The 21,900-nt window shown below is 35.0% G+C and overlaps 4 protein-coding genes across 7 annotated transcripts in view; 1 reads left to right on the forward strand and 3 right to left on the reverse strand.

Moving 5' to 3' along the window:
• LOC113002954 overlaps positions 1 to 13,620 on the reverse strand; it is a 61,617-nt gene extending 47,997 nt beyond the window's left edge. Inside the window, exons 1-2 of the mRNA XM_026130179.2 lie at positions 13,215 to 13,620; positions 8,781 to 8,929 (exon numbers count right to left, since the gene is read on the reverse strand). Coding sequence (XP_025985964.1) covers positions 8,781 to 8,929; positions 13,215 to 13,282 — 217 coding nt within the window. The 5' untranslated portion in view covers positions 13,283 to 13,620. The remainder of the gene's footprint in view (positions 1 to 8,780; positions 8,930 to 13,214) is intronic.
• A 756-nt stretch (positions 13,621 to 14,376) lies between these two features.
• On the forward strand, positions 14,377 to 19,399 carry LOC105200814 (anaphase-promoting complex subunit 4). Of its 3 annotated transcripts, XM_011168556.3 has the most exons (9): positions 14,378 to 14,563; positions 14,654 to 14,982; positions 15,104 to 15,483; positions 15,562 to 15,762; positions 16,386 to 16,667; positions 16,739 to 16,962; positions 17,038 to 17,597; positions 17,671 to 18,139; positions 19,216 to 19,399. In XM_011168556.3, the coding sequence occupies exons 2-8, from the start codon at positions 14,877 to 14,879 to the stop codon at positions 18,120 to 18,122; spliced, it is 2,205 nt and encodes a 734-aa protein (XP_011166858.1). In that variant the 5' UTR covers positions 14,378 to 14,563; positions 14,654 to 14,876; the 3' UTR covers positions 18,123 to 18,139; positions 19,216 to 19,399. The 3 variants fall into 3 exon arrangements, with proteins under 3 accessions (XP_011166859.1, XP_011166858.1, XP_011166857.1); XM_011168557.3 differs by lacking the exon at positions 19,216 to 19,399 and adding an exon at positions 18,529 to 18,733 and having other exon boundaries at positions 14,377 to 14,982; XM_011168555.3 differs by having other exon boundaries at positions 14,378 to 14,982.
• LOC105200816 lies at positions 18,258 to 19,970 on the reverse strand. 2 transcript variants are annotated; one of them, XM_011168560.3, is made up of 5 exons: positions 19,677 to 19,970; positions 19,160 to 19,408; positions 18,904 to 19,038; positions 18,727 to 18,832; positions 18,258 to 18,645 (listed from the first exon to the last, which is right to left on the reverse strand). In XM_011168560.3, the coding sequence occupies exons 2-5, from the start codon at positions 19,406 to 19,408 to the stop codon at positions 18,500 to 18,502; spliced, it is 636 nt and encodes a 211-aa protein (XP_011166862.1). In that variant the 5' UTR covers positions 19,677 to 19,970; the 3' UTR covers positions 18,258 to 18,499. The 2 variants fall into 2 exon arrangements, with proteins under 2 accessions (XP_011166862.1, XP_011166863.1); XM_011168561.3 differs by lacking the exon at positions 19,677 to 19,970 and adding an exon at positions 19,532 to 19,669.
• Positions 19,971 to 20,113: 143 nt separating this feature from the next.
• On the reverse strand, positions 20,114 to 21,252 carry LOC105200813 (transmembrane protein 60). The gene is made up of 2 exons (XM_011168553.3): positions 20,838 to 21,252; positions 20,114 to 20,608 (listed from the first exon to the last, which is right to left on the reverse strand). The coding sequence occupies exons 1-2, from the start codon at positions 21,045 to 21,047 to the stop codon at positions 20,432 to 20,434; spliced, it is 387 nt and encodes a 128-aa protein (XP_011166855.1). The 5' UTR covers positions 21,048 to 21,252; the 3' UTR covers positions 20,114 to 20,431.
• Positions 21,253 to 21,900: the final 648 nt, after the last annotated feature.

Genomic DNA, 21,900 nt, shown 5'->3' on the forward strand with positions numbered 1-21,900 from the left:
TTTCCAAGTTCGATATAAAGCCAAAGTATTCGATGATACCAACCCCTAGAAGCACGCGTAACAGGCGTTGCACCAATCCATTACCAAAATGTCGCGGATTCGAACGTTAGTGTGAGAGTAGCTAAGGTTCTCTCTCTATCTCACGGTTCAAAGCGACAAGCAGCTTCGTGAAAGTTACGGTATGGACGTGACGGCTGAAATATTTGATTTTTATTGTGGTGATTTACGTGTGTAGCGGAATGAAATGCACTATCGTGCGTTCCGGCAATTCTCGCGAGTTTGTAAACCGCTCGTTGATGGGACGCACTATAAACATATCAATTGCAGCTAACACTCTGTTTATTCTACCAAAATGGCTGGCTTACTCTACATTCGAAACGTTTCAAATATAATAAAATCGCGAAGAGAGTACGAAAATGCAAAAAAATATACTTATCTCGGGGTCAATGAGATGGAACGTCGTATTAAATAAGATTATAACGAGCTCGTCGTAACTTTGCTATCGTTCTGACGTGCTCTCTCATAATTGATACGGAACCGTAAGTTTGTGCCTGGGAAAACCGTATAAATTTTTCGCGTTAAGCGCATTAAGCGCGACGTGCCTTTTTCTCATCAAAATGTAGCAAACATTCGAGGTAAATAGAGAATCTGCAAAATGCCATGCGCGTGCACACACCGAGCGATTTCACGAAAAGCCTAAAATTTGCGCGCGAAAAATAATCCGCAGCGATATGAGACGCGAGAGATATTTAATTTTTTTCCATCGAAAATATTTAATTTTTCCTGGCGCAGCAAAATTTACTTAAAATGAAATATCGCATGCGTATGCGACCATATACAAACGCGTGATGCACTCGCGAATAAGTAATCCCATGGTTGATGCATAACAGACGCAAAAAAAGGGACCATATAGCGAGAACGTGAAAAGAGAAAAAGTAGAACGAAGCGAGCGAAACGTAGAGATAAAATTGAAGGAAAACGAAGGATTGGGATTATGCAGAACGCGGTCGTGAAAAAGAAGGGAAGACGGAAAGAGAGAGAAAGAGAGAGAAATGCTAATCTTTCGACTCGTCAGCCATTGCATTCACTGATGAATCCCAGCGAATACTCCACAATACTTTAAACACATCGCGTATGGCCTTCCCGCATTCTCATAAAAAATGTAAGCAACGCAACGAACTAGATACAAAAAAAAAAAAATAGGGATTAATGGATACCAATGTGCTTGCGGCGAAACAAACGATAAAGATATTGTATGTGAAATGGCCAAGTTGAACGTTTTATAGAGCCAATTATTTTTGTTTCAAAAAAAAGCATATTGATTCAATCGGCAAAAAATTAATAATAAAAGTTAATTCCCATGTTACCATTTTTATATAAAGAGTATTCCACGTGAAAGGGGTACACCTAAAAATAAACGGTTTGGAATTTTTTAAATGATAATAAAAACATGGACATATTGTATAAGGTTGATGATAAAAAAAATAAGTATTATATGCCTTGCATCAAAGATATTGAAAGCTATCGTTTAAATTAAAAAAAAAAATTTTTTTTTTTTAACATTTGTTGTTAAAATTAAAATATTTTTAGAGACATGATTTTTTTAGAATGTTTCCCATACTTTCAGATGAAAACGTTAACTTTAGTGAAAAAAATTTAATAGTATTGAAAAAATTGATTTTTTAGTTTTAAATAAAGAAATAAACAATTATATTCATTTAAAAAAATCTGAAAAAATTTTTTAAAGTATTTCAATCATGTAGAATATCGTACCATAAAACAAATTTTGGAATCGCAATGGGATTCTTTCAAAAACGAATATTTTTTCCAAAACAAAATTACATTTTCAGCCAAAAACTAGATAGTTTAATTAATACTACGTAAATAATATATTTTTAAGAAATAACTATAAAATAAAAACTAGTTGTGAATTCTTTGCGTTTTATTGCGAAATAAATAAGTCTAAAGAATATAAAATGCAAAGACTTCACAATTATTTTTTATTTTATAGTTATTTGTTAAAAATATATTATTTACGTAGTACTAAATACTTGGCCAATAAAAATTAATATTGTCTAGCTTTTAGCTGAAATTATAATTTTGTATTTGGAAAAAAATATTAGTTTTCAAGAGGATCTCATTGTGATCTCAAAATTTGCTTTATAGTACGATATTCTACATGTATTGAAGTATTCTTGAGAATTTTTTCAAATTTTTAAAAATGGATATAATTAGGTGGACCACTTTCACGTTGAATGTCCCGTATGTACTTTTTGAAATAAATCTTAAATTACACTCGCACTAGCCTCGTAAAATTCGTACGATTTACGACACATATTCTAAATTTTTAAAAATTTCGAAACACCAGGGAGTAACTTGGCAAGACTCGTTCTCGAGATGCATAAATCTATGCCGCTTGCGAGGAATACGGTTCTTCCGTCAAAGTATATTATAATCGCAGATGCATAAATTCACTTGGACTAAACATACTGAAATGCAGCTGAGTGGCTCGTTACAATATTAGAATGCGCGTGATAACATCGATCTATCTGCGTTACGCCTGAACGGTGCACGATCGATTTTACGTCCAGCTAGCTGATTTCGACTATCATCAAATCCGATAATCCTATCCATTGACGAGCCATTACGCGGAACATGTCTTTGCCATGGGCAATTATTTGAATAAAATCGCATAGAAACGCACACCCAAATCAAAGTGGGATAATTAACGGATTCAATTTAATCCCTCGATAAATGTTTCACTTTGGAAAAACGTCATTACATCAATATACGAGTACAAGGGTAAAATCATAATTTAAGATATCACCGAAATTATCGAATGTCGAGAGAAAAGTAGTTGAGAAGCGATTCCGATTTGATTTGTATTATTCAAACAATTTCACGCGCCGTTTAACGGTAGACTGACGCATTGAGTTACAACAGCTCGAAACGTCGCTTACAGCTTCTGTCTTTGCGGTTGGCTTCGATATGTCGCGCGTCCTATACCATTGCGATTGACGGACGACCGCAACAGCGTCGCCACAATCACTAAATGCAAAACCGATGGGTGCTCCGTCCTCGTCCCGTCTCGTCCCGTCCCGCGGAATTCGGGTCTCTCGCGTTTCCGCCGGCTAATCCGTTTTGGCGTGCAAATTGCAGTCGACGCGACGAGACGCGACGCGCCGCGCCGCGTCGTGCAGGCGTGTAACACGTCGCGATTCTTCCCGAAACCTCGACGTAAATGGAGCACATAAGTTCCGCAGAGTGACGCCAAGACGACTTGAAGACGGGATAACGACGGACTCGTTGCGCAGGTAGATAGGCAGACACGTATTACTCGAAAAAGCCCGTTAAACCGCTGCATTAACTCGATGATGAGAAATCGCGTTATAATGATGCGGTTAAAATTACACGTCGTGAAATATTCCTCAGAAAGATTTTCGCTTCGTACGTTACAGTTTGTTAGAAAAGAAATTACTTTGACACGTGTTATCCGAGCTATATGTTATCCAAGAGTCCAGAGGTATTGCAGTATTTAATATGTAAATGTAATAATATTTAAACAATTATATGTATTTAATATTTGTATTTATTATTTGACATAATCCATTTTTAATATTTATTGTGTAACGTATCTTTTAATATCTACATATTAAATATATAAATATGAATTTAATATGTAAATATTAAATAAAAGTACTAAAAAATTCAATTTTTTTCTTTGCGATATTTATAATAAAAACGACGCTGCCATATTACAGATGTGATAATGCGTATCATATTTATCAAGAATAATTTATACCCAGTTCGCATTATTGTTTTATAATTCTTTTAGGAGAAAAGGGATCCTCATTTTAACCGAAAACACAAATAATCGAAACGCACTCGGCTAAAAATTTCAAGTGGAATAACCAGACGGACGGTCAAACCGTTCATCCTCCGGTATAGGGTCAAGAGATCTGTCGTCATCGTCGTTGTCGTCGTACGAGTTGCTATCGGCGCAGTAGCCGTCGCGAAAGTTCTTCAGGGACGGAAGGAAACGAGCGGTCGAGAGACGAATCCAAAGTCGCTCCTGAAGAGGAACGAGCCTCAAGGGGTATTCCGGAATATTTGACAACATGTTTCCCTAGACGGTCGTCTGAGAGGAATCTTGCCAAGATACATACGTACGTGCATATGTGTACGTCTTAGGATTTCCCACCATCTGGCCAAGAGAGTTTGCTCCGTAGCATAAATATCGCACCTTCCTCATATCGCACAAGGAAAATTACGACACATACTTTTGTTCTTTAAGTTATCATTAAAAATAAGAGGAAAAAATTCTTTTTTTTTTTTTAAGTAAATCAAAAGGATCTCATTGTGTTACATGGACATGTGAATGGATAATTCAAACAGAGAAAAAATGCAATTGTGTTTAGCTATGACAATGATGAAATGATGAAAGTTTTTTGAAAACAATGAGTCGAAAGTGTACCAATGTATCATACACGTTGCGTAGTGGCTGACAAATTTAGACGATCCTTATGTCACGCAAATCGTTTCTATTTGCCGAAAGCGCAACACATTTTTCACGAAATGCGCCTTTCGTGCGTCAGCGAATTCTCCCACGTTTCGCGAAACATACCAACGTCCAACGAGAGTTGCAATGTCTCTACTGGTTTTTCATTTGTGTTACAACTTTTTGCAAAAAGAGATACTTTTGTTGGGCAAAAACTTTGGGGAAAAAAGCAAAATATATTAATGACTCGACCACGTCATCGATCTTACTTTAATAGACACTGTGCTGCTGAACGTTATCGTTAACAAATCGCAAAGCGAAACTGAACCGAAATGTAAATCAGAGTGTATATACAGTAAAAAACGTTAATATTCTTTGATGTCATTAACGCCACGGTATATAATAACTACTGTGTTAAGCTAACGGGATGGCAGGCACTACTCTGCTCACCGAGACGCTTTTGCTGTGCCAATCTAATGTCCTTGAAGCACGATAAGCATGCTCGTACTGTTTAGGGCCACGAAATAACTTGAACTGCGCGAGAGCAAAGATATAAATGCCGGAACACCGTCTAAAGCACAATTAGCGAAGTTGGGACGGGAGTGGAGCGCATCCGAAGTTGAGCCGGGTGTTCTAAGGACTTAGCCGTTTCACCGTCCGAAATAATGGCTGCAATGACATACATAGCTGCGTGAGATACGCGCCGAGTGCATGAAAATTCATCGACGAGCCGTGCAACTGCGATGCAATGCGGGAAACGTGAAACTATGATGCGCGGAATACGTGCCAAGTGAAATCAGATTTTTTTTCTACGTGTAAACCAACGTTGAGCTTTTCGCCTGCTGAGAAATGTCGTAACGCGAAACAACCGTCTCTGCTTGATGCGATGCATTTTATTACAGCGCGAGATTTAGTTAGTGTTTCTTGGTTTATGAGAGATTCTTTTCTACTGTAGTGCGCTTATTAGAAAAAAATAGTTTTTGTTTTATTATTTTCCAAGTTTATAACAACGTTCCGAGAGGGTAACCACTAGCTAAAATGTTGTCCCACAGATTACATGATTTTATTTAATTTCATATGATTTCATCTGATTACGTAATAATTTTTTGTGATTGCATATGTAATTATCAGATTTCTTGTGATTAAAAATGATTTTATTTGACTAGAAACACCATTATTTGCTAATTTCTTTCAAATAAAATTAAATTGAGAACTAACCACTCGGAAAATAGATATATCCAAGACTATTGGGATCCATTATGATTGATAAAAGATTTTTCTAATAAAAGGATCATAAAAAATTTTTGATAACCTTTTTTTCAAAAACAACATAAAAAATTGATTACAAAAGCCAAAAGCTTGTATACTGATTTCATCAAATTTTATGATAGTCATATTATGATCATATTATACATGATTTGATCATAAATTTCATGATGATTACACATGATTTCAAATGATCTCAATCAGGAAACAATAATTTTTTAATGTTTTTTAAAATATTTAGAAAACATTATAATGAAAAAAAATATTTAAAAAACATTTAAAAAACATTGTCCGCTGATTAGGATTACACAGAAATCCAAAATGATTTCCTCCGACTTACATATGATTTCTGGTGATTTTATTATAATTTTTGATGATTTTATCTGACTTTATAATATCTAATTGCAAAATGATTGTATGAGAATTTCGTAATAATTTCAGAGACACTATCCTACGATTACATTAAGTGGTTACCCCCTCGCAACGTTCTGTTGTCCCGGAAAGATTATCTCATTCAAAACACTATCGACGTAACAAACCATTATCATGATATAAATCGGATCGCTCGCTAATGTCAATGTATTCAAGGCACGATATAAAAGTATGATTTAAAAATGCGCTTAATGAACGCGACTCGAGAATTTGTGTTCAACTAGGCGCATTTTTAATTCAATATTTTTATATTTGTTTCATACCGCGTAATGCATGTAATGCACATAAAAAATTCAGTTGTTATCACAGGTTATGCACATTGTACGCGCAATGAATCTTACATACGACAGCCCGGAGTTGGAAGTACTACCGTATTATTCAGCGGAAAGAGACACTTCCTTACAGTGGCGTATATTCAGAACTGTCAAAACGAAATGTGAAATTTCAAATAATGTGTACATTTTCAATAATCGCGTTGTCCGAGCGGGAGAATCCCGACGAGACGACAATACGCGATAATTTCAAGATTTTGCATCGTGTCGTAAAGAGACAAATAACTTGGAATAAATTAAATTAAATGAAATTGTTGGAGACGCGATGTAGCTGAGAGTCGAACATATTGAAGGGATTAATTCATTTTGCTACAAAGTTGTCGTTAGCGCAGAGTTAATGTCAAATTTCGCGTTTCGTACAAGTCCCGCGAACTCGAGTTATCAAGCCAACTCCCAAAGTCGCTCGTCCGAATTTCCATTCTGTGCATTAAAGATATCAGGAAATTATCGTGTCTTTAGCCAACTAAATGTGTCAACCAATAGGATGCAATATTCTAAATGGTATCTGTTGTTACATTTCTCGCGCTCGTCTGAACTTTTGACAAAATCTACAAAAGAATATCCTTTAAAATTATCGGATAATTAAGTGTGTCTTAGCTATTCCAATTTACTTCCTCTTTATATTTGATAACTTTCCATTTATAAACTGTAATCTTATTATTAGCTGTCGCGAAGCTTTTACTTTTTATACTTCCCTTTAATCATAATTTAAGATATCGTTAAATTTAGTAATTTGATCCTTCGTATTGATTAATTTTCTCACAGAACAGGCAGACGTCTATTCTGAGAGAAAAATGAAAGATGCTTGAATAAACTAATTTGACAATTTTGCCCTCGTTAAAAAATCATGTTCCTTATACATTAATCGTGATAAATTTTGTCGATGCAATCACTTTAATCGCTAATTAACTATTAAAATGGTTACATAAATATAGTTTGTTTGACTTGTGTGATTCAATTCTGTTTGAATGAATTTTGTTCGATCTATTTTTATTAATGCGGCTCAAGAATACATCTCAGAGTTTCAGTTTCTAAAATATCAGCGATTTTATCGCGTGTAAATAATCCTTATTCACAAAGCTGCAATCAACTTGAAGCGAAACCACGTTTCTTTTACGCAACCCGCACCGAGACCGACTGCGCTCTGAATTCAAATCATAAAGTTCGTAAGAGACGACCGTCTGTAACTGTCGAGCAAACGATTGCTCGTGAACCGCGTGCGCAACGGCGCTCAATTTGGAGATTGGTGTCCATTGGAATTGGAAATGAAATTTCGTAGACGTACAAATGGGAGTGAGCACGGGGTTGCAACACGTTACGCCGGTAAAGCGCGAGAAATGTACCGTGCGCGCCATCGATTTTGCGACTACCGATTTATGTTTACGGATCTGCCTTCGGTACACAGCTGTAAACGACGCCGCGTGGGGCCGAGAAGAAACTCGTATATCTCACCTCATTGTCATCGTCGCCGTATAAATGTCCATCCGGACTAACGAATACGCTACGGAAAGGAAATGTTTTATTTTAAGATATTAAAATGTTTTATTTCTCTCTCCGTTTTTTTTTTAACATTTAAAAATGTTTTAGTTTTAAGCGTTTCAGTTTCAGCGTTTTAAATCTAAACGAAACCATTCAAAATTCAAGCATTTTTAAGTATTCAAAAAGTGGAAATAGAACCGAAACACTTTAATATGTTAAAGCGTAATCTTAACAATAGCATTAGTTAAGCGCAAACGATGTCAATTAGAATAGATTGCGGCTTCGAACGATTACAGAAAGATATTTTATTTAAGAAATAATAATTTCTCATTAACTTTATGAAGTGTTGTATTAATAATGAGCTTATCAAGATCTCTTTTTATTTCAAAAAGAAAACATATTTAATGGCTTCTGCATTACTTTAAACGTCCACTTTATAAATTTTGTGAAGAGATCGTGCAAAAGTTTTTCTTCTCTTTTTTTCTTTCTCTCGTTGCGAAATTATAGATGTTGATACTATGCTGGGAGCGTGGAACATAGACCAAAGTAGAAACTCTCAGGACAACCTTACAGTTAAATGTCACGGTTCGCGAGCGAATATAGCCAAGTTTAATCAGGGTAAAGTGTGCGGCGAAAAGTCGTCAACTTCCGGTATTTCGCCATGATTTACCTATCCTCTAAGCAATAAAAAGCCTCGCTACCCGTTTCCCCTACTGCATAGCCGGTATATGATGCATAGTGTTAATAACGTTCATCATCTCTTTCTTACTCACCTCTTATTCTACCTTCGCCCTCGCTCCCGTTCGCCAAACTTCCTCTGCGCCAGCCACTTTTTCCTTCGTACCATCCGCATTTTCTCCATTTCTTCGATCTCGTTTTTCCTCCGTTTAGCCTCTTTTCTCGATTAAGATTGGAGCATATACTGCATTTTGATAAAAATACAAATATATAAATACATACTCTAAATTGCTGAGAATCTATACTTAAAAATAAAATCTCTTTGTTTATCTTAAATATACACTGAGTAAGTAAAAAATTTTTTTAAATAAAAAAATACATATTCTTAAAATCACATATCTCGATGCAAGTATTTATTTGTATTATTTATGTAAAAAATATTTATTTTTAAGTAAATATAGACATATAACGTTAAGTATTTTGTATTTTCACATTTTTTTTACATTTAAATAACGATTTTATAAATAAGGTAATAACGATTAAATCTAATTAAATTGTTTAGATTAAAAAATCTGATTATCTCGAATATAAAAATAGTCTAGCAGTAAATATTTTCTAGAACTGTAAAAAAGAATTACTTGATTAAAAATTATTTCTTCATTCTATCTATATAAATATTTCAATTAAAAAATGTTTAACTTGACTTCAAGTAAATAAACTCTTAGGACCTACCAAGCATTCAATTTTTTTGTGTTAAATAAAATTTTGGATATTTTTCTTCTCAGTGCGTATAGGTTTTTTGTAATTCTAGAATATGAACGCGACGATCCGAAAGCTTCAGTCTTTATTCATTTACTTTTTTGATCCTACCAATGCCTTTGGATAAGTTATTCTCTTTTAAATAATTATTGAATTAATCTGAAACGCTACATTTTCATATAATATCTGAATTATTTTACGAAATAATATTCTTTTATTCTTTTATGCTCCTTTTATCTATTTTACATATTTCGATACTGAAAAGCTTGAAATCAATATTTAAAAACGAATACTGTCTTCCGACCATAATCAAATTTATCGTCGACAGCTATCGCCGTACGCTGTAATAAAAGAAATGTCAATATCTAAAATGTTATTTTAGTTATTAAGTTATATCCAATATCTATGTGCACAAAAAGAATTGAGATGAAAACTGATCGAAGCAGAAACGAAAAGCAGAGATGTCTGCTGGCTACTAAACGGAAGCGCCATCGGCACGTCCGAACGAATCGATTCCAGAGAAAATCACGCGCGATCGACAGAAAATTGCGCTAACACGCTTTTCTCATTGGCTGGATATTTAGAATTTCTCGTATTACCAAAAGCTAGTCCATAAGGGCAACCGATAAATTAACGACGTATAATATCGTGCATTATGTCGCTATAAAGATAATTGCGGTCGACAATGCGAATGCAAGTATAATGAAATTTACACGAACCGGAGCAAACGGTATTAATGGTACAAATGATATTGTTACATTATCCGATACATGTTTAAGCGGAGCTCGTTCATGGCAAAATATCACAGTGACGTTGTATACGTACAGGGTTATTGAGAGTACGCCGTGTTACACGTTTCCAAAGACTGCCTGCCATTGCGGACCGTTTAATCCTTCGAAATGAATAGCCTCGCATTTAAAACATTATCGTGCGTACTAATAAACTAGGTCGCGCGACCCTCATATTCTTGTTTTTGTCAATTTATAATTAATCACCTCCAATAATTAATCGCGTAATTGATGACACGCGCGGAAAATGTATCCACGATCGGCGATACGCGACCTATCTTTTCTAACAATCGCCCCACCCAATCCAACAGCTAAAGCGAAATATATGTTAATTTCTTTTTTATGTAATGCAGAAAAACGCGCGCGCGCGCGCGCGACGCTCAGGTTATACATCTGAAAGAATGTTTAATTATCAACGGGACTGAAGGATGAAAAATTATTTGTAAAAACAATTCTCTTCTCATACAGAGTAAGGTTGCCGAAATCGCACCACTTTTGACATAAAGGCTTATAACTAAGAAATTATGAGAAATATCTTTAATTTTCTTACGTCATAATAAAGTACAGGGTGTTGCAGATACATTTAGGACGCACAACTGGTTGCATGCCGGCAGACTGCCAAGGGCAGTCGTCATTAATGAAATTTAATTATTTAATTTTTAGTTTGAGAATTGTTGAAGGAATAATTCTAGGAATTTTATGTTTAACTCAAGTAGATATAAAAAGATTAGTAGCTTATTCGTCTGTAGTTCATATGAATATAATATTATGTGTTTTAATAACTATGTATAAATTAAATATTTTAGGTAGATATATTATGATGATTTTTCATGGATTATGTTCTTCAGAATCATTTTATATGGTAAATTTATTTTATAGACAAAGGGGGAGACTTTTGTTAACTTTTAATAAGGGAATAATAAGAAAAATACCTTCTGTAATAATTTGGTGATTTTTATTGTATGTGGCTAATTTTTCTTTTTCTTCTTTATTAAGTTTCTTTAGAGAGTTAATAATTTTAATGACTATTTTACATGACAAATTTCATTACGCCTAATCAGTTGGGTGTCCTAAATGTATCTGCAACATCCTGTACAACGTTTCTCCTTTCATATTTTTTTTCAGAATTTTATGTATTGTACAAGTATTGTGACTGAAATTATACGCGAGGTGAGGAGCCGGTGCGATGCCGGCAACCTTATCCTAATATTTTCGAGAAAAAGTTGCGGTTGTTTCCCGCAACGCGAGTCGAACGTCGGTGCTCGCGCTATCTCACAAAGAAACGGAAGCACGAGCGGACATCCGCGTGCGATCGAGATGCAGGTTTACACGTTGAATTTACACGCACTCGACCCGTTGATCGGCCATGCGATACGCAGTCGGCCCGCGCGAATGCGCGCATTCTGCAGATGTAGACACCAGACGTACGTACATATACATGTATGCACGCGAGTCACAATGAAACAGTCTGTTGATACGAAGCGATATCTCTACACCGTCCGGAGACGGTGACAACGCAACGCAGCCGCAAACAGACCTGAACAACAGCGCGGTCCTTATCATCTTCCCGTATTCCTGTCACCTATCGCCGCTTGCGCTCGTTGCACATTAGAGAACGACGACGACGTCGTCGTCGCCGTCTTCGTCATGTCGCGTAGCGTAAGCGCGCTTTGATACACGCCGGCCGGGCTAAATTGTCATTCTTCGTAATAAAAGAGATTTATCGAAAATTTATATCGACATTTCGAGGGTGATCGCGTGTAGACGTGTCCATTTGTTAAGTCACTTGAATCGCGTGTATCTCATTCCATTTCGCGGTAGTTGAAGAGCACTTCTTACGTTTCGTGCTTATAAAAAATCTTCGTTAACAATTTGGAGCACTTAACGCTCAAAAATTCCACTTAACGCTCGCAACGCTCTTGGAATTATTTCATCCTTGTTGTTATGAAATATTAAACAAGGACAAATGAGGCTGGCGAGCGTTGCGATCGTTAAGTGGAACGCGCCCCTAAACGTGCAAAGTTTTAATTATACCAATCATTTTTATAATGGTATATCAAGTCGTAACCAGAATTGCGAAATGAATGAAAGCGAACGAGCGAGCAACCAAAGCAAAAATTTGAAAAATTTTTCTATACATTAAAATGGACTCACCATCGCAAGTAAAAGTAACCTTAAACACACGATGGAATTGTGAAACTCCAAAAACAATGTGTTGCAACGACGACGAAATTTTTCGCAATATCTCGGCGCAATTTCGCGCAGCCTGTGCTGCAGTTCGTTATGACGCGAAAATATAACGCGTAAAAATAAGACGAACGATAAAACTGCGGCACAAAATCTAAATGCTACTTCGTATCGCTGCTATTTCCACGCGCGTAAAGTTAACGTACTCCGAAGGCTCCGAAGTGATATGGTGGCACCATCTCTCGTCAAGACTTAACACTGCCTGTCAAACGGTATAAATCGATATGGAAATAGATCGAGAGATTGAAACTATCAGATGCCGACAGAGATGATATCGACGGAGAGATGCCTCTCTGATATATCAATTAATTTGTATTTCTGAAAAGAAAATCCTGAATGCGATAATGACAGTGATACATTAGTTATATTTCATATTGGAGCGCCTTTATGTCTAGAAAATGTAAATATTAATGGTTGGTTTATGCTTCGGTTTTTCTTAATCTTACTTGGAAATTGAGCAATATATCATAGTCGATTATTCTTCTATAAATCGATTATGATTGGTCAATTTCTAAGACTAAGACTAAGATTAAGATTAAGACTGAAGCACAAACCGCCCATGTATAGCCAATGTCTATTGAAATCCGTGGCCACAACTGTTGGCACACCTGGCGAAAGGAACGGCGCCGAGCACGCGTATACGAACTTTAAATTTTATGCGAGCGCAATCGAGACGAGGTGAGAATACCGAATTGTAGGAGCGAATAAACAGTGTACGAGTACAAATTAACTCACCGTTTGCCGCTCGTCGCTTCGTCCAGCTTCATCCAGCTGCATCGAGTCTCGACCGCAGCTCCGAACATTCGAGACCCAAAAGATCCTCCTCACGACGATGCGTCTTATTGATTCACACTTGTACGCGTCACCCTTTGTTTTCGACACTATTAAAATACTTCTAGTACTCAGGGATACGCGACAACGGAGAAGATGCGAAACACGATTGAACGCGACACGACTTCGTGTCATACATGCATCGCAAAATACATCGTATTCGACTGACGACGGATGTTGGCACGAACGCCCGACACTTCACTTCACTGTTGGGACTCCACGATACTCTCAAAACACTTGCTCGCGTGAAAAACCCGTACAGAACGACGAGGATACAAGTTGGAATGCGCCGCAACGCGCCGCGACCTTCCGCCGTGTTCCCTAACCGACCGACTGTTGGCACTGCGTAGCACTGCGTAGCGACGCAGCAGTGCGCAGGCGCGTGGCCACGTGATCACGCGCCAGTCACGCCGCTACGCAGTACGCAGTGCCAGCAGTCGGTCGGTTAGGGAGCACGATAAAAGGTCGTGGCACGTCGCGGCGCATTTCAACTCGCATCCTCGTCGTTCCGTACGGATTTTTGACGCGAACGAATGCTTCGAGAGTGCCGTGGAGCGTCGGAAGTAAAATAAAATGTCGAGCGTTCGTGTCAATATCCGTCGTGTCGAATATGCCGGTGCATGGTGCGAAGTCGTGTGGCGTTCAATCGTGTGTTTCGCATCTTCTCCGTTGCCTCGTATCTCGAGTTTCTGACGCGCGTGAATGCCAGGAGCGTCGAGAACGAAGGATCGTGCGTTCGGGCCAAGTGTGTATCGACACGAATCGTCGTGAGGCTGACCCAAGCTGGCCTTAGATCTCCAACGTACGTTCGAAAGCTGCGGCCGAGACAGAGCGAACGGTGAGTCGATTTGTACTTGTATCTACTGTTTATTCGTCCCTACAATACGGTATTCGCGCCTCATCTTCGTTGCATTTGTGCAAATTATCATCGGTACAATGCGACGAATCAGTTAGCCGCGCGAAAGCCATTAGAACAGGAACGATTTGAAATTTGTGTATATACATACGCGCTCCCTTCGCCAGGTATACCAACAGCCGCGGGTAACGTGCTTTCCGATGTCTAACCTGTCCTGTATGTATGTATATACAATGTGCAATTATTGGGATCGGGCATCGTAGTGTATGTCCACGTTGTAGAACGGTGTCTTGAAAAATCGTATAATCGTAGCTAAAATCTAAATCGTGGCCATTCTCAAGCTTCTTTTCTTTTTTTCGATTTTCTCGTAAGATCTATCCTATCCAAGTTTTTTTTGGTGCGTACTTTTATTCTACAAAGGGATTTTATCATCTGTTAAATCAGTTCAAAAATTAATTTATTTTGTAATGCGATAATCGGTATTTAGAATCGTCTTAAACGAGAAAGAATGATGCTTGCGAATATTGCAAGCATGTGGGATGCAAGATGATGTTTGTATACAAAAAAGATTACCTTCCAAACTTTTTACAAAACGTAGACAAGTCACAAGATAACTTTCATACGCTATAAACAACATCTCCGATTAGACAATTATCGTTTGGTGAAGACTTCCTATCAAGTATTGTATTTAAAAAAAGAGTTCGAGGGACATGGCTGGTACCATGAGACAGTTGGAGGAGCGTCAGCTCCCAGCAGAAGTGACGACGATGCTGTGGTCACCAAAAATGGATCTTTTAGCAGTTAGCAATGTCAAAGGTTAGACAGCTGACACTATAAATACTGATTAAAATTATTATTTATTCTCCTTTTTATAATTGTATATAAAAAAAATTTAACAGATATTTAATGAAACATTAATGAGAATGGAACCTTACAGGTGAAGTCGTCCTTCATAGACTCACATGGCAGAGAGTATGGTTGTTAAGCCCTCCAGATGAATCCGATACCACTGCTCATTTGGCATGGAGGCCAGATGGAAAGCTGCTTGCAGTATGCTATGGAATTTCCAAGCTATCGTGTCTTGTTGACGTCGAGACTAAAAATATTATTCATAAAACTAAATTACCTACAAATGAAATGACTGTTTGTGTTAAGTGGTTATCGTTGTCTAATACTGAACATGAAAGTTTATTGACAAGTGATAAAACTAATAAACCTACAGGCGAATACCTGCCACCTCTGCCTAGTTTAATCAGAAGTTATAGTACAGAACCTGAACGAAAAGAATTTTTATCCCATACTCTAGATATGCTGTTTGTAAATATTATAAAGCTCAATCCTAATGAATATAACATTTGTGACAATATGATTAATAATTATATGTATTTTTTATAGATTGGTCAAAAAGATGGTACAGCCTTAATGTATATTTTTGGCATGTTTTATTGTGGCACCATAACTGTAGGCCATGGACCAATCTTGCAGATCACAGGTGGATATAATAATCCAATATGGATTACATGGAAGGATAATAACTCTATTAAGACAACTAGAGTATCTTGTCCATTATTTGAAAGAAGCACAGCATTTCTCAAGGTATCTTGACAACATATGTTGCAATTGTATTAGGTGAGTGCGAAAGTTTTTGCCCGTTTTGAAAAGATGATACTCTTATTACAATATGTATTGACAGTGGCAGGTATAATGTCAGATTGTGCTGTTGGAAAGATGATTTCAAAAGCTATCTAAAAACCTGTTATTTGAGTTATTCACAGTGCTGTTTTATACAAAAATAAGTCTGGAAAAAATAGTATTTGCATGCAATTGTACGAATTTTGGAAAGGAACAAAAATAGTAGACATAAAAAACATTGGAAATTTACAAATTTATTACGAATATTTTTTACAACCATTTTTATTTCTTTCTGTAACTCGCACATTATAATCACACAATATTCTTTTCATAGACTCATTTTCACTGATACAAAGTAGCACGGTAAATAACTCAAATCAAACCTGCTTTTTGTTATGTCATCTTTCTAATATACATAATTTTCTGCTACTGTTGACACACTGTAATGAAAACAATGCTAAAATGGGCCAAGACTTACACATTATTGTACAAAATTAAAACAAAAGACATTGTTTCTTACAGTATCATGAATAATTTAGAATTAATTAAGAAAACACATTTTCAATTAAAATTTAATTTTTTTTCAGGTTGCACAAACTCAAGCCAATATAGAATGCTTGAAAGATTATCTCTCACGTACCTTGATGGCCACATGTGAAGCTTGGGAGACAATACTCTTGGAAATGGATGAAAAACTCACAAGATATTCAGAAACAAATCAATCTGGTATTATGTCTGCAGACTTTTTAGAATTATTGATGATCGGAATACCCACGAAAAATTTAGAAACTTTTTTACTAAGAGATCTCACAGAGAAAGGGTTAAAAAAATTTGGACATAGTATCGAAATGTGTTACAGTAACATACAGGTAAAAAATACTTTAGTTTAAATTCATGCATATTGTATGAGTTTTGAATATTAAAAAGTTTATTTTCGCAGAAACTAGTCTCAAAAAATTTAACTAGTGTTGGTATGGCCTTAGTTTATCAATTATCTGAATTAAGAGGAATGGTAAGAGTAGGTGGCACATATGAAGCCTTAGGATTACGTGATGAAACACTCGTAACTAATGCTATAAATGAATCCGAGGCTTTCCTGGCAAAATCTTACGAGATCGAGCAAGTTATAGATCAAAGTATGCGCAATTACAAAGCATTTTTCCGGTAGGAATAAAAAATTAAATGATTAGTTAACTTACTGTTATATTTTATCATTTTAATTTTTTATTGTATTTATAGGTGGTTATATGTAGCCATTCTCCAATTAACAGATGAAAGAGCACCATCGGAAGTGAGTCGTGTGAGTCAGCAAGAATTAACATTTATTGCAGAATTTCTAAGTGACTTTGACAAGCCAAGAGCGAATGGCAAAGTAAATTTAGAAAAATTGGGTCAATATTTGCGTCGTGAAAATCTGCAGACTCCCCTGACTTCAGAAGGAAGCGAATGGGCTGCTATGCTCGATACAACCGATTGTTTGCGTAATTACGCACATATAGTAAAACAAGATTTTAATTTATCTTTATTACAATCTCATGTAAAATTAGTCGCTGCTGTAGAAAATGTTTTTGCTGAAGCCTATCAGAGTTTAGTTGATCACTTTGTGATGAACTCTGTTTCTTTACCATTATTTACGTCTCTCATGTCTTCGCAAATTGTAACAAACGATGGAAATCTTTTGTTAGCTATGCACGATAGTGACAGCAAATTTTTAAAAATGTTTAATATAAAGTATTTACCTATGGAACCTATATCTCTTGGTTCAAAGATGATCACAATAGATGTGAGTCATAAGCAAGGTTGGTAATATATATTACATACAATTATTAAAAATTTATCTTTCCTTCAAATAATTAACTTTTCTGTATCTAGGAGAATATCCAAAAGAAAGTATTGATACTGTGATAGTAGATCTCCAGTTTTATTCGCAAGATTATCTTAGCTTGCTTGTATTAAATAAACAAACCCATGCATCGTCCCTGATACAAATGCCTTTACATAGCATATCTGTGCTCGATTATCAAGACAATGATGCAGTAATATCGATAACCGATTTCATCGGTATGACTTGGCCAAAACCATTTCAAGGAATATCTGCGAGACGACTTGCAGTCAGTGGTCCTCGGAAAGTAGCTGCTATTTTAAGTGAAAATAATAGGAAGATTCGTTTACTCGAAACTGAAGCGGAACCTGAGGACGAAGAAGATGAGGAGGAGGAAGAAGGACGTTTTGTAGAAAATATGATGGATACTACACCTGCTGCACATTTTTCTGCAGAAACAATAAAAACTGACGTACAAGAGTTCTACAAAGAAGAAAGCTGAAGTAGAATATATTTAAGGTATAAATAATTTTTTATATGTACAAGGTAAAAAGATTATGCCTATTAAATAATAACTTATGTAATCCTTAATCGTGTAATCTGAAAAGTCTTAATTTATTTTAATTATTTCTTAAAGTTGAGTTTAAACTTATTTATTTTGAATAAATATAGAGTTATTACAAGATGTTTCTACGTTTATTGCAAAAATTAATTAAATGTTATTTGAATATAGAAATAATAAGAGAGAGATCTCTATCTCTATAATAAGAGAGAGATATCGAATATAATCTATTGCAAAATATACATTTAAAAATAAAGAAAAACAATAAAATATAATAATATTTTGTGTTATAATACAACTACTTATGATATCGCTGGTTACTTTTGCATTTGTTTAAACACTTTAGGGAAATCGACGTCAAAAACAGCATTATCCATTCCAATGTTTTCGATGCCTGATGAAACACCCGGTGTATTATCTGGCGTATAGCGTACTGGAGAATTTTCTCTCGATTCCTCCAGATCTGTAAAAAAAATGAAAGTTTATCTTATTTTTAATATGAAAGTGCATCTTTTTTGTACCATAACTTTTATTAAAAAATTACCAAAGAATCTTTGACTCCTTTTTCTCTTAACAGTAATAATTAGAAGAACAACAGCTATTGCAACCACCAATACCATAACAGCAGTCATTCCTCGTAATAGATTTGTCTATTTAAAAATATATTTTAATAAAATATAAACTTGATGATTGTTTTTATATATGTTATGTATTAATGTACCTCAAAATCATTTTCCCATAGTTGCTCCCAATCGTTTGTAACTATCAATTCAACAGAATGAACTTTTAATTGAGAATCATCAAATAAGCCTTTTGAAAAACATTTATAAAACCCAGATTCTGCCGTCGACACACCCTTTCAAAATTATAAAATATATTATGAAATATATTATGAAATATAACATGATTTGATCACATATTGATTATATAAATAACTAAAAGAGAAAAGAAAGTATAAAATATATCTAAAAACTTACTCTAATTTGAAGCAGGCCAGTCAATACTTCATAATTATATTTTTTTTCATTTAAAGGATTCCCTGGACCAATAACATTGTTAGTTCCAAATTGCCAGAACATGAAACGATGTTCCTCATCAATACTTAAACAAGGAAGCTCAGCCAAGTGTCCAGCTGCCACTTCTTTCACTGTTACTAATTCATTTGCAGTTGCGGATTTTTGTAATACAAAAGATGAATAAAAAAGTATAAAAAGCCACATTGTCATCTAAAAATCGATATTATAAATATTGTCACAAATTATTTCACAGTTGAATTAGAGAAAAAAATTTTTTAATTCTTTTTCTTATATTTAATGTACTACATATATGTAAAAAGAATGAGAATTTACCCAAAAAGATAAACTTGCTAAGGTTAAACTTTTACAGAAATATATTCAGTTATTATATTCTGCCACAACTGATGTTAGCAAATTGTTAGGTATATTACTAGCCTCTCTTCTTCTTTCATAATTACATTCTAATTACATTGATCACCTTTTTTTCACAGCTGCTGCAAAACCAGTTTGTTGTTCACAGATGATTGTCACGATAATTATATAGTACGCAATACAAAGGAAAAGGCTTTTCTAAGTGATTGTTGTATAATCATAAAAACAATTCTTCCTCTCGTTTCTCAGTTGCTTCTATTTTTTCTGTGCAAATGCATTCATTGATGACAGCACTAATATAAATTAATATAAAAATGAAAAACACACTCTCATTTACTGATGAGAAGATTCCTACAAGTACTGCCTTGGGGAGAGTTATTTATTTTTAACTCTCCTATTTGGGCTTGTGCAATACCAAGTATTTATAGTACTAGTCTTATACTTGTAGCAATTGCTCTATGTTTTCAGATCCTGTTATAAATCATTCTATTCTTACAGGAAAAACTTAACCTTAGGTGAATGAATAAATGAATAAAAATGACATAAACATGTATACAAAATATTTATATATTTTTATATAACAAATTAACATATATGTGTGGAACAAATGCAATAGCTTATTAGTATAATAATAATAAAATATAAATTAAACAATTTGTAAAAATCAAGAGACACAGTAGTGTCTCGCGCCAAGTGAACACATAGCACGAAGATAAGAAGTACACATTACCATTATGTATTTAAATATGTACAGCAAATAATATTAATAGTATTATAATAATTATATACAATTTTTTTATTAACATGACAGTGCATACGCTCTCTTTAAGTAACTTGAAACAAGCTGAAGTTCATCCATTGTCAATATCTAGATTGGTGTATCAAATGGATAAAAACATCTACCGCTAATACTGGAAGAAGCAGCCAGAATGGTGCCAATACCGCTTTGGCTGGCAGAGACCAGTGAGGGGCCTCCAATTTCAAACAAATCAAGATCTGAGCACACAATTTTAAGATCACAGCTACCATGTACCATGCCTGAAAGATTTGATTAGACCATATATTAAAATCAGATTTTATTTAATTAGCTTGAAATTTATTATATCGCTAGATTTCTTTTAACTATGATGTTCCTTTGTTTACATAAAATATTCGATACTCTTGTAAAATAAAAGTATGCATAAACATAAATTGGAATAGTTTCAGTTACAAGAGAACTAGAGAAAATTTATATCTTGCTAAATTGTTAAAGCCATAAAATACTTACTTCTCGTTGCAAACTATTGACACGTCCGTTCTTGCAGTGTGAAATCATGTTAAAAACAATATAAATAAGAAGAATGTTATCATAGAGCCACATTGGAATAAAGACTATGAACCAATTCCATTGTATCCTTTGATCAAGTCTCAAGACCAACAAGATCAAAAATATTAGCAAATTGAACCAGGTGAACAAGGCGCGATGCAAAACTGCCATGGAAGACTTATATTTAATTAATAATATACAGCTTCATCAAGCTTCATAGAGCTTATACATTCATACATTGACTTTTAACAATTCTAACCTCCTACGAATAAACATGCTACGGTATTCTGTTGCATCGACGATATTATCAACAGTCGTTATAGTGTTCTAAAAATTAGTAAGATAGCGCTGCGAGTTTAATTTTGCTTTTAATCAAACGTAAATACACATTACGTCAAAGAGAACAAAAAAGAAATGAAAAAAAAAAACAATGAAGAAATAAAACAAATTGAATTAAAAGAATGCACCTAAAAAGAGAGCAATACTTTGCATACATTTAATTTAATTATTTTGTCATCATTATTTTTTTTAATTTTGCAAATACATAAACACGCTCATTACAAAAATATTCTCTCCTTTCTGTTCAGGCTCCTGTCTCCATTATGAAATATTTTTATCGATAAGGCAGCTCTTTTCATGAATGCATCTATTATATTATGCAATGCAAGTCGAAAAATTCAGTCTACAGGATGATAAAGTAATTCAGAAAAGAGAAAAATTCAGGATATTAAGTTAAAAATATAGATGAAGCCTTGAACTGCCAAAGATAAATAATTTAGCTGCCTGTTGATCACTGACAGCCAATAAAATCATTCGGTACAAGGAGACGTCACTGTGAGATCACGCGACAGTCGCGTATCTCACAGACACTATGCATATATATACTAGCTGGAAGAGCCTGGAAGTTAAATTTTCTTGAACAAAAGAAAAAAATTTTTTTTAAACAAAATACGAATGTAAGGATATAATTATAACGATGTAAGGATGTTTAGAAAAACGAAGGATAAAATAAAGAGAAAAAAAA

The sequence above is a fragment of the Solenopsis invicta genome, chromosome 2 (assembly GCF_016802725.1).
Source record: "Solenopsis invicta isolate M01_SB chromosome 2, UNIL_Sinv_3.0, whole genome shotgun sequence".
Taxonomy (NCBI): domain Eukaryota; kingdom Metazoa; phylum Arthropoda; class Insecta; order Hymenoptera; family Formicidae; genus Solenopsis; species Solenopsis invicta.